Source organism: Oncorhynchus gorbuscha, unplaced genomic scaffold (genome assembly GCF_021184085.1).
Source record: "Oncorhynchus gorbuscha isolate QuinsamMale2020 ecotype Even-year unplaced genomic scaffold, OgorEven_v1.0 Un_scaffold_1127, whole genome shotgun sequence".
Taxonomy (NCBI): Eukaryota; Metazoa; Chordata; class Actinopteri; order Salmoniformes; family Salmonidae; genus Oncorhynchus; species Oncorhynchus gorbuscha.
Genome location: NW_025745999.1, coordinates 35,768 through 57,500, shown reverse-complemented (window position 1 = coordinate 57,500; position 21,733 = coordinate 35,768). Strand labels below are relative to the sequence as shown.

The following is a 21,733-nucleotide window of genomic DNA, read 5'->3' as shown; positions in this document are numbered from 1 at the left end:
ATAGTGCTGACAGATGACCACTCAGAAATACCATTAGAATTGTTGAAATTAAAATGGGGTTGCTTAAGGTGTTAGCCTGATTACTTCATATCCTGGAGGGCTTTTCTGTCTGTTATTCAATTATTACAAGACCGTTAGGAAAGCCTCTTGAAGGCTCTCATAACCTGATTTGTGAAGGGCAAATAAATTATACAGCCTTCGGGCAACAATCTTTTTCTATCATTAAGAAAGGGGGGGGGATACATTATGCTTATAGTACGTTTTTTCATGTGCAAATTGTAAAAAGCAGTTAAATTGTTAAGTTGCTATTTCGCTTAGCCAAGGGAATGTCCCCAACTCTGAACAGCGGGGTAACTCTGTAAAATGATTGGACGACTTGTGACATTTCACAGTGTTGAGTTGGGGTCAATTCAGTTTTAATGTCAGTCAATTCACCAAGTGAAGAATCATTTATATCCACTTCTCTCTTCAATAAACTTTTCTGGGCCTCTCTTGGTCCATCTGATAGGCCTAGTGGTCAGAGACAGACAGGGGGAAGGGGAGGACCTCCCTTGGTCCATCTGATAGGCCTAGTGGTCAGAGACAGACAGGGGGAAGGAGAGGGCCTCTCTTGGTCCATCTGATAGGCCTAGTGGTCAGAGACAGGCAGGGGGAAGGAGAGGGCCTCTCTTGGTCCATCTGATAGGCCTAGTGGTCAGAGACAGGCAGGGGGAAGGGGAGGGGCTCTCTTGGTTTCATCTGATAGGCCTAGTGGTCAGAGACAGGCAGGGGGAAGGAGAGGGGCTCTCTTGGTTTCATCTGATAGGCCTAGTGGTCAGAGACAGGCAGGGGGAAGGAGAGGGGCTCTCTTGGTTTCATCTGATAGGCCTAGTGGTCAGAGACAGGCAGGGGGAAGGAGAGGGGCTCTCTTGGTTTCATCTGATAGGCCTAGTGGTCAGAGACAGACAGGGGGAAGGGGAGGACCTCCCTTGGTCCATCTGATAGGCCTAGTGGTCAGAGACAGACAGGGGGAAGGAGAGGGCCTCTCTTGGTCCATCTGATCAACTGAAATGAAAACGTGAATTGACCCCAAGTAACCCCTTGGTCCTCATCAAACGCAGCATCAACAACCTCTCTTCAGATATTGACAGATACGTTCTGGTCCTCAGTCCTGCTCTCTTCCTCCGGAGGTCTGAGAACGACAGACAGGATCAATATGTTGAAGAATGAAAACAACATCAGAAGGTAACGTCATGTGATGGATAACTTTCCCACGGCGTGTCGCTCCATCTATCATCCTAATGACATCTCTTATTGAACTGTCCGGGAAAGTAATACATCAGTTTGGCAAGGGGATAGATGGTATTAGGTGCAGTGGATGTTGAAACTGCAATACGACATCTGGCCACAAGGGGTCCCCATTGGTAATATAAAGTTTATGACAGTTAGTCTACTCCACACACCTACCCTATTTAAACCTACCGAATTTGTGAGTGAAATGTGATTCAGAACCATAGAAATAGGAATGAGAATAGTAATTAGAATTGTAATTAGAATTAGCAATTCGAATAGTAATTAGAATAGTAATTTAATACGATTTCTATGTCTGGGTCAAGCACTAGAATAATAGTTGCCCTCTCCTTCCCCCTGCCTATCTCTGACCACTAGGCCTATCAGATGGACCAAGGGAGGTCCTCCCCTTCCCCCTGCCTGTCTCTGACCACTAGGCCTATCAGATGGACCAAGAGAGGCCCTCTCCTTCCCCCTGCCTGTCTCTGACCACTAGGCCTATCAGATGGACCAAGGGAGGTCCTCCCCTTCCCCCTGCCTGTCTCTGACCACTAGGCCTATCAGATGGACCAAGAGAGGCCCTCTCCTTCACCCTGTCTGTCTCTGACCACTAGGCCTATCAGATGGACCAAGAGAGGCCCTCCCCTTCCCCCTGTCTGTCTCTGACCACTAGGCCTATCAGATGGGAAGGATGGGCCAAGCGAGGCTCTGAAATATTTTATGACTTACTGCCCCTACAGCCATTATCATTCACATTCAAAGATCAATTTCCACCACTATCATTTATATTGGATCAACAAGAAGATACAATATATGTCTTCGTAATAAAATGTGATAATAAACCAATCCAGTGGTCGTTTGTTGTTCCTTACCAATCTAAATTACTGCCTGGAGAGGAGAGGAGAGAGGAGAGGAGAGGAGAGGAGAGGAGAGGAGAGGAGAGGAGAGGAGAGGAGAGGAGAGGAGAGGAGAGGAGAGAGAGAGAGAGAGAGAGAGAGAGAGAGAGAGAGAGAGAGAGAGAGAGAGAGAGAGAGAGAGAGAGAGAGAGAGGAGAGGAGAGGAGAGGAGAGGAGAGGAGAGGAGAGGAGAGGAGAGGAGAGGAGAGGAGAGGAGAGGAGAGGAGAGGAGAGGAGAGGAGAGGAGAGGAGAGGAGAGGAGAGGAGAGGAGAGAGAGAGCTGGAGGGGATCTGAGAGAGACTGTTAATTGGAAGTTCATGAAATCCCACTTCCCCTTCATAATAAAATGTGATAATAAACCAATTCAATGGTAGTTTGTTGTTCCTTACCAATTTAAATGAATGTCTGGATAGAAGAGGAGAGAGAGGGGGGGGGGGACACAGAGAGACAGAGACACAGAAAGAGACAAAGAGTCAGCATAACAGCCTCCTCACGTCCCCTGGTCTAATGAGATCTTCTTTTATCAGCAATTACAGGCCAGGGTGATTCTCCTACTAGCATTCTGCACACGCTCACTGAGGACTTCCTGGTAGGAGTCTGCATGCACTCACTGGGAGCTTCCTGAAGGTGACCTTTCCAATGGCGGTAACCATAGAAACCATCGTTCAGGGGAGCAGCTTGTACACAGAGAGGGAGAGAGAGAGAGCACGAGAGAGAGAGAGAGAGAGAGAGAGAGAGAGAGAGAGAGAGAGAGAGAGAGAGAGAGAGAGAGAGAGAGAGAGAGAGAGAGAGAGAGAGAGAGAGAGAGCATATAAAATAAAATAAAAATTAGAGAGTGTCATTTCCCCAAATTTGAAACCCCTTATTCAAGGTTTCAAAGACCTCTCTGATGAGAATAAACTACCCATCCTGTTGGGGGAAAGACGCAGAGAGCTGTGGGTTGGCAGCACACCACATTGCTGCCTGACATAAAATGAAGGACAGTGTCTGACAGACCAACCAACTTGCAAATGTCCTCTATGCTTATTGTTATTGTTATTGCTATTGTTATTGTTATTGTTATTGCTATTGTTATTGCTATTGCTATTGCTATTGTTATTGTTGTTGTTGTTGTTGTTGTTGTTGTTGTTGCTTGACGTATGGTCATTTTGACCCTTGATTGTTGTTGTTACTGATTGTCCCATTGACAATAGTGTTTAGTCTTATTTTAATTCTGTTAATATTGTAGATTTATCAGTTCATCTCCAAAGTACACTTTGGCAAAATGTACATTGTTACGTCATGCCAATAAATTAAACTAGAGAGAGAGAGAGAGAGAGATTACTGCCTTAATGAGGTAGCACAACTTGCACGCAGAGAATCTAGGGCTATGGTCAAAAGCAATTTCTCCAGCAAACAAACAAGCTAATGTAAACAGCCAAGAGGGAAGGATTAGAGAGAGATGAGACTGACTACAGCTCAGCGTTCAACACAATAGTCTCTCAAAGCTCATCACTAAACTAAGGGACGGAACTCTGGGACTAAACATCTCACTCTGCTACTGGATCCTGGACTTCCTGAGGGGCCGCCCCCAGGTGGTAAGGGTAGGTAACAACACATCCACCACGCTGATCCTCAACACGGGGGCCCCTCAGGGGTGCGTGCTTAGTCCCCTCCTGTACTCCCTGTTCAGTCATGACTGCACGGCCAGGCACGACTCCAACACCATTATTAAGTTTGCTGATGACACAACGGTGGTAGGCCTGATCACAACGATGAGACAGTCTATAGGGAGGAGGTCAGAGACCTGGCCGTGTGGTGCAAGGACAATAACCTCTCCCTCAATGTGATCAAGACAAAGGAGATGATTGTGGACTACAGGAAAAGGAGGACCGCGCACACCCCCATTCTCATCGACAAGGCTGTAGTGGAGCAGGTTGAGAGCTTCAAGTTCCTTGGCGTCCACATCACTAAACAAACTAACATGGTCCAAGCACACCAAGACAGTCGTGAAGAGGGCACCACAAAACCTATTCTCCCTCAGGAGACTGAAAAGATGTGACATGGGTCCTCAGATCCTCAAAAGAGTTCTACAGCTGCACCATCGAGAGCATCACTGGTACGGCAACTGCTCGGTCTCCGACTGCAAGGCACTACAGAGCTAATACGTATTGCCCAATACATCACTGGGGCCAAGCTTCCTGCTGTCCAGGACCTCTATACCAGGCGGTGTCAGAGGAAGGCCCTAAAAATTGTCAAAGACTCCAGCCACCCCAGTCATAGATTGTTCTCTCTGCTACATCACGGCGCCAAGTCGAGGTCCAAGAGGCTTCTAAACAGCTTCTACCCCCAAGCCATAAGACTCCTGAACATCTAATCAAATGGCTACCCAGTCACTTTAATAACTCTACCTACATGTACATATTACCTCAATTACCTCGACAAACCGGTGGACCCGCACATTGACTCTGTACCGGTACCCCCTGTATATAGCCTCCAAATTGACTCTATACCGGTACCCCCTGTATATAGCCTCCACATTGACTCTGTACCGGTACCCCCTGTATATAGCCTCCAAATTGACTCTATACCGGTACCCCCTGTATATAGCCTCCACATTGACTCTATACCGGTACCCCCTGTATATAGCCTCCACATTGACTCTGTACCGTAACACCCTGTATATAGTCTCCACATTGACTCTGTACTGGTACCCCCTGTATATAGCCTCCACATTGACTCTGTACTGGTACCCCCTGTATATAGCCTCCGCATTGACTCTATACCGGTACCGCCTGTATAGAGCCTCCACATTGACTCTATACCGGTACCCCCTGTATATAGCCTCCACATTGACTCTGTATGGGTGGTCCTTCTGTAGCTCAGTTGGTAGAGCATGGCGCTTGTAACGCCAGGGTAGTGGGTTCGATCCCCGGGACCACCCATACATAGAATGTATGCACACATGACTGTAAGTCGCTTTGGATAAAAGCGTCTGCTAAATGGCATATATTATTATTATTATTATATATTATTATATACCGGTACCCCCTGTATATAGCCTCCACATTGACTCTATACCGGTACCCCCTGTATATAGCCTCCACATTGACTCTGTACCGGTACCCCCTGTATATAGCCTCCACATTGACTCTGTACTGGTACCCCCTGTATATAGCCTCCACATTGACTCTATACCGGTACCCCCTGTATATAGCCTCCACATTGACTCTGTACCGGTACCCCCTGTATATAGCCTCCACATTGACTCTGTACCGGTACCCCCTGTATATAGCCTCCACATTGACTCTGTACCGGTACCCCCTGTATATAGCCTCCACATTGACTCTGTACTGGTACCCCCTGTATATAGCCTCCACATTGACTCTATACCGGTACCCCCTGTATATAGCCTCCACATTGACTCTATACCGGTACCCCCTGTATATAGCCTCCACATTGACTCTGTACCGGTACCCCCTGTATATAGCCTCCACATTGACTCTGTACCGGTACCCCCTGTATATAGCCTCCACATTGACTCTGTACCGGTACACCCTGTATATAATCTCTCTATTGTTATTTACTGCTGCTCTTTAATGATTTGTTTTTCTTTTTTCTTACTTTTTTGTTTGTATTTTCTTCAAACTGCATTGTTGGTTAAGGGCTTGTAAGTAAGCGTTTCACTTTAAGGTCTAAACCTGTTGTATGATTTGATTTGATTATATTGACCCCAGACAGACAAGGTGTGTTGATAGTGAGGGTGGACAAGGCTGGTAGGATAGTATTGACCCCAGAGAGACAATGTGTGTTGATAGTGAGGGTGGACAAGGCTGGTAGGTTAGTATTGACCCCAGACAGACAATGTGTAGTGATTGTGAGGGTGGACAAGGCTGGTAGGTTAGTATTGACCCCAGACAGACAATGTGTAGAGATTGTGTGTGAACAAGGCTGGTAGGATAGTATTGACCCCAGACAGACAATGTGTGTTGATAGTGAGGGAACTTAAATTTGAATGAGTCATCTGTGTGAGTCACACTGCATCTTGGTCCACGGAACACTTCCTGCATCTGTTATTAACATGTAAGTTGTCTTCCTGGTAGCAGTGTTGTCTTCCTGGTAGCAGTGTTGTCTTCCTGGTAGCAGTGTTGTCTTCCTGGTAGCAGTGTTGTCTTCCTGGTAGCAGTGTTGTCTTCCTGGTAGCAGTGTTGTCTTCCAGGTAGCAGTGTTGTCTTCCCGGTAGTAGTGTTGTCTTCCCGGTAGCAGTGTTGTCTTCCCGGTAGCAGTGTTGTCTTCCTGGTAGCAGTGTTGTCTTCCTGGTAGCAGTGTTGTCTTCCTAGTAGCAGTGTTGTCTTCCTGGTAGTAGTGTTGTCTTCCTGGTAGCAGTGTTGTCTTCCTAGTAGCAGTGTTGTCTTCCTGGTAGCAGTGTTGTCTTCCTAGTAGCAGTGTTGTCTTCCTGGTAGCACTGTTGTCTTCCTGGTAGCACTGTTGTCTTCCTGGTAGCACTGTTGTCTTCCTGGTAGCAGTGTTGTCTTCCTAGTAGCAATGTTGTCTTCCTGGTAGTAGTGTTGTCTTCCTGGTATCAGTGTTGTCTTCCTGGTAGCAGTGTTGTCTTCCTGGTAGCAGTGTTGTCTTCCTGGTAGCAGTGTTGTCTTCCTGGTAGCAGTGTTGTCTTCCTGGTAGCAGTGTTGTTCAGTGTTCCATGTTAATTGCAGAGGCTGGAAGTGTTCCGTGGACCAAGATGCAGTGTGACTCACACAGATGACTCATTTCAGATCTAAGACAGCCTGGTCCGCCCTCACAACGGGCGACAGGTAGTCTAGCGGTTAGAGCGTTGGGCTAGTAAGCAAAAGATTGCTTGATCGAATCCCCTGAGCTGACAAGGTAAAAAAAATCTGCCGTTCTGCCCCTGAACAAAGCAGTTAACCCACTGTTCCTAGGCCGTCATTGTGAATAAGAATATGTTCTTAACTTACTTGCCAAGTAAAAATATAATCAAATAAAATATATAAAAAAATATAATAAATAATAAAATGAAGCTATAAATAAGCTGACAGGAAATGATTTCAGAGGATTTTGTCCGGGGTTTGAGAATCAATGGAAGATGTCCACTTTGTAGAATGTAAGGAAAGGTTGTTGTGTGTAAAATCCTACCCTGATCGGTGGTTTAATTCCAGTCCATTCTCCTTTATAGGAGTTGTTTGACTCTTACATCATTATTTAGAAACATGTCCAAGATCTTGTCCAAAAACAGAGAGGTGTTGCAAAGGGGATCTCACAGCTTGTTCTATCCTGTTTCTGGGCCTCAATCAACTGTTGATATCGGACTGCTTGTTCTCTCCTGTTTCTGGGCCTCAATCAACTGTTGATATCGGACTGCTTGTTCTATCCTGTTTCTGGGCCTCAATCAACTGTTGATATCGGACTGCTTGTTCTCTCCTGTTTCTGGGCCTCAATCAACTGTTGATATCGGACTGCTTGTTCTATCCTGTTTCTGGGCCTCAATCAACTGTTGATATCGGACTGCTTGTTCTCTCCTGTTTCTGGGCCTCAATCAACTGTTGATATCGGACTGCTTGTTCTATCCTGTTTCTGGGCCTCAATCAACTGTTGATATCGGACTGCTTGTTCTCTCCTGTTTCTGGGCCTCAATCAACTGTTGATATCGGACTGCTTGTTCTATCCTGTTTCTGGGCCTCAATCAACTGTTGATATCGGACTGCTTGTTCTCTCCTGTTTCTGGGCCTCAATCAACTGTTGATATCGGACTGCTTGTTCTCTCCTGTTTCTGGGCCTCAATCAACTGTTGATATCGGACTGCTTGTTCTCTCCTGTTTCTGGGCCTCAATCAACTGTTGATATCGGACTGCTTGTTCTATCCTGTTTCTGGGCCTCAATCAACTGTTGATATCGGACTGCTTGTTCTCTCCTGTTTCTGGGCCTCAATCAACTGTTGATATCGGACTGCTTGTTCTATCCTGTTTCTGGGCCTCAATCAACTGTTGATATCGGACTGCTTGTCTCATTGGGGAGGATTGGCACGATTACATCCCTAGTTCCTATGGAAACACACATTCAGTCAGGGCTGGTTGTACCATCTACTTATCATTATCATAGAGTCATACAGGTATATTTAATAGAGGTGGTCATTATCATAGAGCCATACAGGTATATTTAATAGAGGTGGTCATTATCATAGAGTCATACAGGTATATTTAATAGAGTTGGTCATTATCATAGAGCCATACAGGTATATTTAATAGAGGTGGTCATTATCATAGAGCCATACAGGTATATTTAATAGAGGTGGTCATTATCATAGAGCCATACAGGTATATTTAATAGAGGTGGTCATTATCATAGAGCCATACAGGTATATTTAATAGAGGTGGTCATTATCATAGAGCCATACAGGTATATTTAATAGAGGTGGTCATTATCATAGAGTCATACAGGTATATTTAAAAGAGGTGGTCATTATCATAGAGCCATACAGGTATATTTAATAGAGGTGGTCATTATCATAGAGTCATACAGGTATATTTAATAGAGGTGGTCAATACTGTAGAGTCATACAGGTATATTTAATAGAGGTGGTCATTATCATAGAGCCATACAGGTATATTTAATAGAGGTGGTCATTATCATAGAGCCATACAGGTATATTTAATAGAGGTGGTCATTATCATAGAGCCATACAGGTATATTTAATAGAGGTGGTCATTATCATAGAGTCATACGGGTATATTTAATAGAGGTGGTCAATACTGTAGAGCCATACAGGTATATTTAATAGAGGTGGTCATTATCATAGAGTCATACAGGTATATTTAATAGAGGTGGTCATTACTGTAGAGCCAAACAGGTATATTTAATAGAGGTGGTCATTATCATAGAGTCATACAGGTATATTTAATAGAGGTGGTCATTATCATAGAGCCATACAGGTATACTTAATAGAGGTGGTCATTATCATAGAGTCATACAGGTATATTTAATAGAGGTGGTCATTATCATAGAGTCATACAGGTATATTTAATAGAGGTGGTCATTATCATAGAGTCATACAGGTATATTTAATAGAGGTGGTCATTATCATAGAGTCATACAGGTATATTTAATAGAGGTGGTCAATACTGTAGAGAAGAATCTTTAGCTGGGGGGGTCAATCATTTTGACCCCTAACTTTTTGGGGGAAAAAATATTTCTTTTTAAACAAAATCTCTTTCTCTGATAAATTGTATTCGTATAAAATAATATAATTCACCACATTTTTGGAGCATAAAATATAGCTCAGTCATTATTGCTGATCTGTATCAAGGGTGTCAATAATTTCAGAGCCCACTGCATGTTTAATGGACGTCGTTCAGTGAACGGTAACCTTGCCTGAGACGATTTGTGTTAGCAATGCCAGCCAATACCAAGGCTTTAGGTCTTCAGGTTATCACAGTCAGGATAATGCGTTAGGTCTTCAGGTTATCCCAGGCAGTATAATGATTTAGGTCTTCAGGTTATCCCAGTCAGGATAATGCTTAAGGTCTTCAGGTTATCACAGTCAGGATTCAGGTTATCACAGTCAGGATAATGCTTTAGGTATTCAGGTTATCCCAGGCAGGATAATGCGTAATGTCGTCAGGTTATCCCAGTCAGGATAATGCTTAATGTTTTCAGGTTATCCCAGGCAGGATAATGCTTTAGGTCTTCAGGTTATCACAGTCAGGATTCAGGTTATCACAGTCAGGATAATGCTTTAGGTCTTCAGGTTATCACAGTCAGGATAATGCTTTACGTCTTCAGGTTATTTACAACCAGGATAAGGCTTTAGGTCTTCAGGTTATCCCAGTCAGGATAATGCTTAAGGTCTTCAGGTTATCACAGTCAGGATTCAGGTTATCACAGTCAGGATAATGCTTTAGGTCTTCAGGTTATCCCAGTCAGGATAATGCTTAAGGTCTTCAGGTTATCACAGTCAGGATTCAGGTTATCACAGTCAGGATAATGCTTTAGGTCTTCAGGTTATCACAGTCAGGATAATGCTTTAGGTCTTCAGGTTATTTACAACCAGGATAAGGCTTTAGGTCTTCAGGTTATCCCAGTCAGGATAATGCTTAAGGTCTTCAGGTTATCACAGTCAGGATTCAGGTTATCACAGTCAGGATAATGCTTTGGGTATTCAGGTTATCCCAGTCAGGATAATGCTTTAGGTATTCAGGTTATCACAGTCAGGATAATGCTTTGGGTATTCAGGTTATCCCAGTCAGGATAATGCTTTAGGTATTCAGGTTATCCCAGTCAGGATAATGCTTTAGGTCTTCAGGTTATCACAGTCGGGATTGAGGTATTCAGGTTATCACAGTCAGGATAATACTTTGGGTATTCAGGTTATCCCAGTCAGGATAATGCTTTAGGTATTCAGGTTATCCCAGTCAGGATAATGCTTTAGGTATTCAGGTTATCCCAGTCAGGATAATGCTTTAGGTATTCAGGTTATCCCACTCAGGATAATGCTTTGGGTATTCAGGTTATCCCAGTCAGGATAATGCTTTAGGTATTCAGGTTATCCCAGTCCGGATAATGCTTTAGGTATTCAGGTTATCCCAGTCAGGATAATGCTTTAGGTATTCAGGTTATCCCACTCAGGATAATGCTTTGGGTATTCAGGTTATCCCAGTCAGGATAATGCTTTAGGTATTCAGGTTATCCCAGTCAGTGTACACCAGATTCCCAGATTCAGACCTCGTCACATACAATATTTGAATATAATTGTTTGATTTTCTCCATCCTCTTCCACGTATAAGATATGGACTGAGCACCATGTCATGCTGTTCATATGCACCCACTTTTAGTTTTTATCTGAAATGTAATCACTGATATCAGACACACGTTGCATGTGCTTCTGCCTCTGCATTGCTTGCTCTTTAAGGCTGGGTTTCTGCATAAGCACTTCGAGACCACTGCTCAAAACATCAGAATTATGAACCCAGACTACCTCCATTTGCAACCAATCATCACACCGCCCCACCTCTATCTGCCACAGGGATCACCGGCTGATAGTCCTAAAACCCGGAAATGAGTAACCTCGAGAGAAATTAATGGGTAAAGAATATTTTCTGGGGATAAACGGCGAAAATTAGGTCTGAGGTTAAGACAGGCTTAGGACATCTGATAAATTCGACGAGGTAATATCAGTCAACTAACATGACCTTTATGAATTATGAGCCTATATGTCGTTTATATGTTGTTGTTTTTTTGTATTACATAAATGGTTCAAAATTCACAAAAACTGACGAAAACTGTCTCACCGAACAAAACATATCAGATCTCCAACGCCTGTGTTTACCACATACCTTAGTTTCAGCGTTTATCCCAAAAAATAATAAACTTATTTCCCATAGACTTTGTCCAACGAACCATGGCGGAGTTCGTGCCTACAAAAATGACGCCATTATACTGTTATTCTCTAATGGGCAAGTCGACAAGACATGGATCTGACGCCTGCGCAGAAGCCAGCGTGAGTCTGAATCATCGATAGGGCGACTGTCGGAGCTAAGAATCTAGAGTGATGGGACCTGAGTGAAGGAACAGCCGCGAGTGATCACTCTCCAAGCCGGTTATGACAGGTACATTTCAGCCTTCTATGCCCTCGGATATTCGCTTTAACGGGGTTTTTTTTAAACGGGTTTATAGTGGAAACTGGGCTATCTGATGTGGATTACATAATAGTGGTGGAAATATGATTAGCTGTATGGCTTTTCAACATCTGGAAGTAACCTTTAAAATGAGAAAATGTCTTGATCTACTGTCTCAACAGTTAGGGTGTGATTAACTGTCGAGTTATGTATTTATTTTTGAAAGAACTAGACAGAAGACCTGTTGTCAGACTCAGATCACTAGTGTTTGTAGTTTTGTAAATAGACAGTTGACTTCCCAATCTCAACTTTATTTAGCCTATAGCACGCGCCTGGTGTGGCTTAGAATCCAAAAGCAAATCCGTTTACTTTTGACGATAACAGCTTGTAGCCTAATCGATGACATGGTTTGATGCTATTATCTTAGATAAAAGACGTCTCAAGGGGACTGTGAACGCGAGACGAAGGAAGGACGTGTGTCAGAGCAGTATGGCGTCATGTCTTACGTGTCCGCCTCCTTGGGTAGAGCGGATTCACATTCAGCACCATGGACAGCGATATATCTCTCTCGCATTTTCGCCGGGTTACTTTCCTTCGTGTTCTTCGGTTTCAATGTTAATTATTTGAGATTCTAGAATGTGTTTGGGTTCCAATCGGTGGAGAGAACGTGATCAAAACAAGATCAGGTGTTTTGACCACTGGCATCCACGTGACCTTATAATTGGTATGACAGAGGTTATTATATTTCGGAAACGTTTTGTCGTTTCTGCTGTGTTTGTTTACTTGACAACTAGGTTTCTGTTTACATGGAATATTACTCATCAACGCATTGGATTGGAACAAATGACGCTGTGGGCTCTTCAGAGACGTATTTATTATGTATGATAGAGACTGTCAATGAGTACACAAACTATACATACTGCATATCTCATTATTAGCATTTTGCATAATACTAAATGCTGAATATTTAAAGTCATTATTTTGCCATATGCACATTCGATTTTATTTGACCTCTATTTTAATTGATTAAGGTCTCTTTCACAGATAAGCCCTGCTTACACATCATTTACAAAATACCAAACAATACAACTACATCCTTCAACACTGACTACATGTAGACAACAGAAGTGTTATTCATTCAGAGAGAGTCTACATAACATCCTTCAACACTGACTACATGTAGACAACAGAAGTGTTATTCATTCATTCAGAGTCTACATAACATCCTTCAACACTGACTACATGTAGACAACAGAAGTGTTATTCATTCAGAGAGAGTCTACATAACATCCTTCAACACTGACTACATGTAGACAACAGAAGTGTTATTCATTCAGAGTCTACATAACATCCTTCAACACTGACTACATGTAGACAACAGAAGTGCTATTCATTCAGAGAGAGTCTACATAACATCCTTCAACACTGACTACATGTAGACAACAGAAGTGTTATTCATTCAGAGAGAGTCTACATAACATCCTTCAACACTGACTACATGTAGACAACAGAAGTGTTATTCATTCAGAGTCTACATAACATCCTTCAACACTGACTACATGTAGACAACAGAAGTGTTATTCATTCAGAGTCTACATAACATCCTTCAACACTGACTACATGTAGACAACAGAAGTGTTATTCATTCAGAGAGAGTCTACATAACATCCTTCAACACTGACTACAACCTAATATCCTGAACAGGTAGCAGGTAGAAACACAACCTAATATCCTGAACAGGTATCAGGTAGAAACACAACCTGAAATTCTGGACAGGTAGCAGGCAGAAACACAAACTGATATCCTGAACAGATAGCAGGTAGAATGTAGCAGGCAGAAATACAACCAAATATCCTGAACAGGTAGCAGGTAGCAGGTAGCAACACAACCTGATATCCTGAACAGGTAGCAGGTAGCATGTAGCAGGCAGCAGGCAGAAACACAACCTAATATCCTGAACAGGTTGCAGGTAGCAAGTAGAAACACAATCTAATATCCTGAACAGATAGCAGACAGAAACACAACCTGAAATTCTGAACAGGTAGCAGGTAGAAACACAACCTGATATCCTGAACAGGTAGCAGGTAGAAACACAACCTGATATCCTGAACAGGTAGCAGGTAGAAACACAACCTGATATCCTGAACAGGTAGCAGGTAGAAACACAACCTGATATCCTGAACAGGTAGCAGGTAGCAACACAACCTAATATCCTGAACAGGTAGCAGGTAGAAACACAACCTGATATCCTGAACAGGTAGCAGGTAGAAACACAACCTGATATCCTGAACAGGTAGCAAGTAGAAACACAATCTAATATCCTGAACAGATAGCAGACAGAAACACAACCTGATATCCTGAACAGGTAGCAGGTAGAAACACAACCTGATATCCTGAACAGGTAGCAGGTAGCAACACAACCTAATATCCTGAACAGGTAGCAGGTAGAAACACAACCTAATATCCTGAACAGGTATCAGGTAGAAACACAACCTGATATCCTGAACAGGTAGCAGGTAGAAACACAACCTGATATCCTGAACAGGTAGCAGGTAGCAACACAACCTAATATCCTGAACAGGTAGCAGGTAGCATGTAGCTGGCAGAAGGTAGCAGGCAGAAACGCAACCTAATAACCTGAACAAGTAGCAGGTAGAACACAACCTAATATCCTGAACAGGTAGCAGGCAGAAACGCAAACTGATATCCTGAACAGGTTGCAGGTAGCAGGTAGAAACACACCTGATATCCTGAACAGGTAGCAGGTAGCATGTAGCTGGCAGAAGGTAGCAGGCAGAAACACAACCTAATATCCTGAACAGGTTGCAGGTAGCAGGTAGAAACACACCTGATATCCTGAACAGATAGCAGGTAGCAACACAACCTGATATCCTGAACAGGTAGCAGGCAGCAGGCAGCAACACAACCTAATATCCTGAACAGGTAGCAAGTAGCAGGTAGAAACACACCTGATATCCTGAACAGGTAGCAGGCAGCAATACAACCTGATATCCTGAACAGGTAGCAGGCAGCAATACAACCTGATATCCTGAACAGGTAGCAGATAGCAACACAACCTAATATCCTGAAAAGGTAGCAGGCAGCAACACAACCTAATATCCTGAACAGGTAGCAGGTAGCAACACAACCTAATATCCTGAACAGGTTGCAGGTTGCAGGCAGCAACACAACCTGATATCCTGAACAGGTAGCAGGCAGCAACACAACCTAATATCCTGAACAGGTAACAGGTTGCAGGTAGAAACTCAACCTGATATTCTGAACAGGTATCAGGCAGCAATACAACCTGATATCCTGAACAGGTTGCAGGTTGCAGGCAGCAACACAACCTAATATCCTGAACAGGTAACAGGTAGCAGGCAGCAACACAACCTGATATCCTGAACAGGTAGCAGGCAGCAACACAACCTGATATCCTGAACAGGTAGCAGGCAGCAACACAACCTGATATCTTGAACAGGTAGCAGGTAGCAACACAACCTGATATCCTGAACAGGTAGCAGGCAGCAATACAACCTGATATCCTGAACAGGTAGCAGGTAGCAACACAACCGAATATCCTGAACAGGTAGCAGGCAGCAACACAACCTAATATCCTGCACAGGTAGCAGGTAGCAACACAACCTAATATCCTGAACAGGTTGCAGGTTGCAGGCAGCAACACAACCTGATATCCTGAACAGGTAGCAGGCAGCAACACAACCTAATATCCTGAACAGGTAACAGGTTGCAGGTAGAAACACAACCTGATATTCTGAACAGGTAGCAGGCAGCAATACAACCTGATATCCTGAACAGGTTGCAGGTTGCAGGCAGCAACACAACCTAATATCCTGAACAGGTAACAGGTAGCAGGCAGCAACACAACCTGATATCCTGAACAGGTAGCAGGCAGCAACACAACCTGATATCCTGAACAGGTAGCAGGCAGCAACACAACCTAATAACCTGAACAGGTAGCAGGTAGCAACACAACCTAATATCCTGAACAGGTTGCAGGTTGCAGGCAGCAACACAACCTGATATCCTGAACAGGTAGCAGGCAGCAACACAACCTGATATCCTGAACAGGTAACAGGTTGCAGGTAGAAAGACAACCTGATATTCTGAACAGGTAGCAGGCAGCAATACAACCTGATATCCTGAACAGGTTGCAGGTTGCAGGCAGCAACACAACCTAATATCCTGAACAGGTAACAGGTAGCAGGCAGCAACACAACCTGATATCCTGAACAGGTAGCAGGCAGCAACACAACCTGATATCCTGAACAGGTAGCAGGCAGCAACACAACCTAATATCCTGATCAGGTAGCAGGTAGCAACACAACCTAATATCCTGAACAGGTTGCAGGTTGCAGGCAGCAACACAACCTGATATCCTGAACAGGTAGCAGGCAGCAACACAACCTAATATCCTGAACAGGTAACAGGTTGCAGGTAGAAACTCAACCTGATATTCTGAACAGGTAGCAGGCAGCAATACAACCTGATATCCTGAACAGGTTGCAGGTTGCAGGCAGCAACACAACCTAATATCCTGAACAGGTAACAGGTAGCAGGCAGCAACACAACCTGATATCCTGAACAGGTAGCAGGCAGCAACACAACCTGATATCCTGAACAGGTAGCAGGCAGCAACACAACCTGATATCTTGAACAGGTAGCAGGTAGCAACACAACCTGATATCCTGAACAGGTAGCAGGCAGCAATACAACCTGATATCCTGAACAGGTAGCAGGTAGCAACACAACCTAATATCCTGAACAGGTAGCAGGCAGCAACACAACCTAATATCCTGAACAGGTAGCAGGTAGCAACACAACCTAATATCCTGAATAGGTTGCAGGTTGCAGGCAGCAACACAACCTGATATCCTGAACAGGTAGCAGGCAGCAACACAACCTAATATCCTGAACAGGTAACAGGTTGCAGGTAGAAACACAACCTGATATTCTGAACAGGTAGCAGGCAGCAATACAACCTGATATCCTGAACAGGTTGCAGGTTGCAGGCAGCAACACAACCTAATATCCTGAACAGGTAACAGGTAGCAGGCAGCAACACAACCTGATATCCTGAACAGGTAGCAGGCAGCAACACAACCTGATATCCTGAACAGGTAGCAGGCAGCAACACAACCTGATATCTTGAACAGGTAGCAGGCAGCAATACAACCTAATATCCTGAACAGATAACAGGTAGCAGGCAGCAGGCAGAAACACAACCTGATATCCTGAACAGGTAGCAGGTAGCAGGCAGCAACACAACCTAATATCCTGAACAGGTAGCAGGTAGAAGGCTGCAACACAACCTAATATCCTGAACAGGTAGCAGGCAGCAACACAACCTGATATCCTGAACAGGTAGCAGGCAGCAACACAACCTGATATCTTGAATAGGTAGCAGGCAGCAATACAACCTAATATCCTGAACAGATAGCAGGTAGCAGGCAGCAGGCAGAAACACAACCTGATATCCTGAACAGGTAGCAGGTAGCAGGCAGCAACACAACCTGATATCCTGAACAGGTAGCAGGCAGCAGGCAGAAACACAACCTGATATCCTGAACAGATAGCAGGTAGCAGGCAGCAGGCAGCAACACAACCTGATATCCTGAACAGGTTACAGGTAGCAGGTAGCAGTACAACCTAATATCCTGAACAGGTAGCAGGTAGCATATAGCAGGTAGCAACACAACCTGATATCCTGAACAGGTAGCAGGCAGCAGTACAACCTGATATCCTGAACAGGTTACAGGTAGCAGGTAGCAGGCAGCAACACAACCTGATATCCTGAACAGGAACAGATGGGTGATTCAAAATGGGAGCAACACTGTGGTTGATCATAAAGCATTGTATCTCTCTCCCATAATAAAACTGTTTATGTGTGTGTGTGTGTGTGGGTGCGTGCATGCGTGCGTGCGTGCGTGCGTGTGTGTGTGCAGGCAGTGGCACCCGGTGTGTGTGAGGTTAGTGTGGTGCTCTCTCTCTCTCTCTCTCTCTAGACAGAGCTGAGGTGAAAGGGTCAGGATGGCTTCAGCCTGTGCTGAGATGTGTGGGTCAGACTACGCTGAACAGACGCAGCACGACCAGAGGTACGGCGTCAGATCATACCTCCACCAGTTCTACGAGGAGTGTACTGCCTCCATCTGGGAACGCGACGAAGATTTTCAGATTCAGAGATCGCCTAGTCGGTGGAGCTCTGTCCTCTGGAAGGTATGATATATATGAGAGAAGAGATATCGGGAGGGTATTGGGTCAAGGTGCTGTAAACATCCTGACATGGTCTGGGTAGTGTATTGAGCCAGGTTACTGTAAACATCTGCCTGTTCAGGTCTGTCTAGTGTTAGGAACCCTGATCCTGTCTCTCCCTCCCCCAGGTCTGTCTAGCGTTAGGAACCCTGATCCTGTCTCTCCCTCCCCCAGGTCTGTCTAGCGTTAGGAACCCTGATCCTGTCTCTCCCTCCCCCAGGTCTGTCTAGCGTTAGGAACCCTGATCCTGTCTCTCCCTCCCTCAGGTCTGTCTAGCGTTAGGAACCCTGATTCTGGTGACAGGCCTCATTGTCCTACTGGTGGGCTACGCCACCCCAACTAAGATCGAAGCGTTCGGGGAAGACGAGCTCCTCTTCGTGGACAGCCACGCCGTCCTCTTCAACCGAGCCTTGGACGTGTGCAAGCTGACGGGCGCCGTTCTGTTCTGCGTGGGCGGCGGCCTGATGGCCGTAGGTCTCCTCCTCTCGGCCTTCTCTAAGAGCTACTCCAAGGAGGAGCTGTACCTGCAGCAGAAGTTTAAGGAGAGGCTGGTTGATATCCAGAATACGGTCCATCCTGTCACCAGAGCCCCTACTCCGGGGGAGAGTAAGATCCCCGTCACCCTGTCTAAAGTGCAAAGTGTCCAGCCCAACTCAGAGACATAACAGTTGTCAATGTAGTAGTGAGAGGTAGATTTTCAGTGGTGTTCATGTGTCCCTGTTCCTAACCCTTCTAAAGGTCAGCTTATGTCATCTTAGTACTACTCCTTACAAACCCTGTGTTTCCAGCACTTACACTCAGGGCTGCAGGAGGAATCACACAGCTCCTTCCATGTGATGCTGTGTAATTAAGGCTGCAGGAGGAATCACACAGCTCCTTCCATGTGATGCTGTGTAATTAAGGCTGCAGGAGGAATCACACAGCTCCTTTCATGTAAATCTACTGACTGGGTTACAATCATGTACCTAGACCAAGAAACTAACAGACTCACTGTATAGAGCAGTGGGTCTCACCCTGGGGTACTTATCCTATCCACAGGGGGTACTTATCCTATCCACAGGGGGTACTTATCCTATCCACATGGGGTACTTATCCTATCCACATGGGGTACTTATCCTATCCACAGGGGGTACTTATCCTATCCACATGGGGTACTTATCCTATCCACATGGGGTACTTATCCTATCCACAGGGGAACTTATCCTATCCACATGGGGAACTTATCCTATTCACATGGGGTACTTATCCTATCCACATGGGGAACTTATCCTATCCACAGGGGGAACTTATCCTATCCACATGGGGTACTTATCCTATCCACATGGGGTACTTATCCTATCCACATGGGGAACTTATCCTATCCACATGGGGTACTTATCCTATCCACATGGGGTACTTATGCTATCCATATGGGGTACGTATCCTATCCACAGGGGGTACTTATCCTATCCACATGGGGTACTTATCCTATCCACATGGGGTATTTATCCTATCCACATGGGGTACTTATCCTATCCACATGGGGTACTTATCCTATCCACATGGGGTACTTATCCTATCCATAAGGGGTACTTATCCTATCCACATGGGGTACTTATCCTATCCACAGGGGGAACTTATCCTATCCACATGGGGTACTTATCCTATCCACATGGGGTACTTATCCTATCCACATGGGGTACTTATCCTATCCACAGGGGGTTCTTGGGGAGACTCATCAGAACGTAGGCCTACTGGTCAAATGAGGGGGTTCTTCTGGGGAGACTCATCAGAACGTAGGCCTACTGGTCAAATGAGGGGGGTTCTTCTGGGGAGACTCATCAGAACGTAGGCCTACTGGTCAAATGAGGGGGGTACTTCTGGGGAGACTCATCAGAACGTAGGCCTACTGGTCAAATGAGGGGGTACTTCTGGGGAGTCTCATCAGAACGTAGGCCTACTGGTCAAATGAGGGGGGTACTTCTGGGGAGACTCATCAGAACGTAGGCCTACTGGTCAAATGAGGGGGTACTTCTGGGGCACAGTAAACAAAAAGGTAGCTAACCGCTAATATAGAGGGCATGTCCTGAGTGGATAAGACATTAAGAACACCTGCTCTTTCCATGGTACAGACTGACCAGGTGAATCCAGGTGAAAGCTATGATCTCTTATTGGTGCCAGTTGTTAAATCCTCTTCAATCAGTGTAGATGAAGGGGAGGAGACATGTAGATGAAGGGGAGGAGACATGTAGATGAAGGGGAGGAGACATGTAGATGAAGGGGAGGAGACATGTAGATGAAGGGGGAGACATGTAGATGAAGGGGAGGAGACATGTAGATGAAGGGAGGAGACATGTAGATGAAGGGGGGACATGTAGATGAATGGGGGAGACATGTATATGAATGGGAGGAGACATGTATATGAAGGGGGGACATGTAGATGAAGGGGAGGAGACATGTAGATGAAGGGGAGGAGACATGTAGATGAAGGGGAGGAGACATGTAGATGAAGGGGAGGAGACATGTAGATGAAGGGGAGGAGACGTGTAGATGAAGGGGGGGACATGTAGATGAAGGGGAGGAGACATGTATATGAAGGGGAGGAGACATGTAGATGAAGGGGAGGAGACATGTAGATGAAGGGGGGAGACATGTAGGTGAAGGGGAGGAGACATGTAGGTGAAGGGGAGGAGACCGGGAGATGAAGGGGAGGAGACATGTATATGAAGGGGAGGAGACATGTAGATGAAGGGGAGGAGACGGGTTAAAGAAGGATGTTTAAGCCTTGAGACAATTGAGACATGGATTGTGTCTGTGTGCCATTCAGAGGGTGAATGGGGAAGACAAAAGATTTAAGTGCCTTTAAACGGGGTATGGTATAGTGGGTACCAGGCGCACCAGTTTCAGTGTGTCAAGAACTGCAACGCTGCTGGGTTTTCACGCTCAACTGTATCAAGAATGGTCCACCACCCAAAAGGACATCCAGCCAACCTGATACAACTGTGGGAAGCACTGGTGTCAACAGGGGCCAACATCCCTGTGGAAGGCTTTCGACACCTTGTAGAGTCAGTGAACCCAGACGACTTGAGGCTGTCTTGCAACTCGATATGAGGAAGGTGTTTTTAATGTTTTGTCTCCACTAACGGCTAGAGGTAATCACACAGCTCCTGTGATTGAACTCTTTATCAGTGACAGTCAGTCACCGTCTAGCGTAGGTTTTCCACCTTGACTGGATTTATGAGTGTCATCTTCAGCAATGAAGAATTGAAAGAATGGGGTACCTTTTATCTATATTGAGCCTAAGCAATTGCTGCTGACTGTTGTTCTATAATTGCTGTGGTGTAACTAACAGCAGCTGTGGTGTAACTAACAGCAGCTGTGGTGTAACTAACAGCAGCTGTGGTGTAACTAACAGCAGCTGTGGTGTAACTAACAGCTGTGGTGTAACTAACAGTAGCTGTGGTGTAACTAACAGCAGCTGTGGTGTAACTAACAGCAGCTGTGGTGTAACTAAGAGCAGCTGTGGTGTAACTAACAGCTGTGGTATAACTAACAGCTGTGGTGTAACTAACAGCAGCTGTGGTATAACTAACAGCAGCTGTGGTATAACTAACAGCAGCTGTGGTGTAACTAAGAGCAGCTGTGGTGTAACTAACAGCTGTGGTATAACTAACAGCTGTGGTGTAACTAACAGCAGCTGTGGTGTA

General features: G+C 45.0%; 1 protein-coding gene and 1 long non-coding RNA gene across 2 annotated transcripts in view; one reads left to right on the top strand and one right to left on the bottom strand.

The window, feature by feature from the left end:
- LOC124021481 overlaps positions 1-11,509 on the bottom strand; it is a 16,666-nt gene extending 5,157 nt beyond the window's left edge. Inside the window, exons 1-2 of the long non-coding RNA XR_006836246.1 lie at positions 11,493-11,509; positions 2,556-2,843 (exon numbers count right to left, since the gene is read on the bottom strand). This is a non-coding gene — a long non-coding RNA (uncharacterized LOC124021481). The remainder of the gene's footprint in view (positions 1-2,555; positions 2,844-11,492) is intronic.
- A 6,259-nt stretch (positions 11,510-17,768) lies between these two features.
- On the top strand, positions 17,769-19,406 carry LOC124021483 (neurensin-1-like). The gene is made up of 2 exons (XM_046336684.1): positions 17,769-18,011; positions 18,314-19,406. Exons 1-2 carry the CDS (start codon positions 17,826-17,828, stop codon positions 18,710-18,712), a joined length of 585 nt encoding a protein of 194 aa, XP_046192640.1. The 5' UTR covers positions 17,769-17,825; the 3' UTR covers positions 18,713-19,406.
- The last annotated feature ends 2,327 nt before the right edge of the window (positions 19,407-21,733 follow it).

Bases quoted from the DNA above. Each gene is read 5' to 3' on its own strand.
- LOC124021483 (XM_046336684.1), top strand. From the start codon at position 17,826: ATGGCTTCAGCCTGTGCTGAGATGTGTGGGTCAGACTACGCTGAACAG. The intron at 18,012-18,313 runs GTATGATATATA...TCCCTCCCTCAG, and splicing joins GGAGCTCTGTCCTCTGGAAG to GTCTGTCTAGCGTTAGGAAC.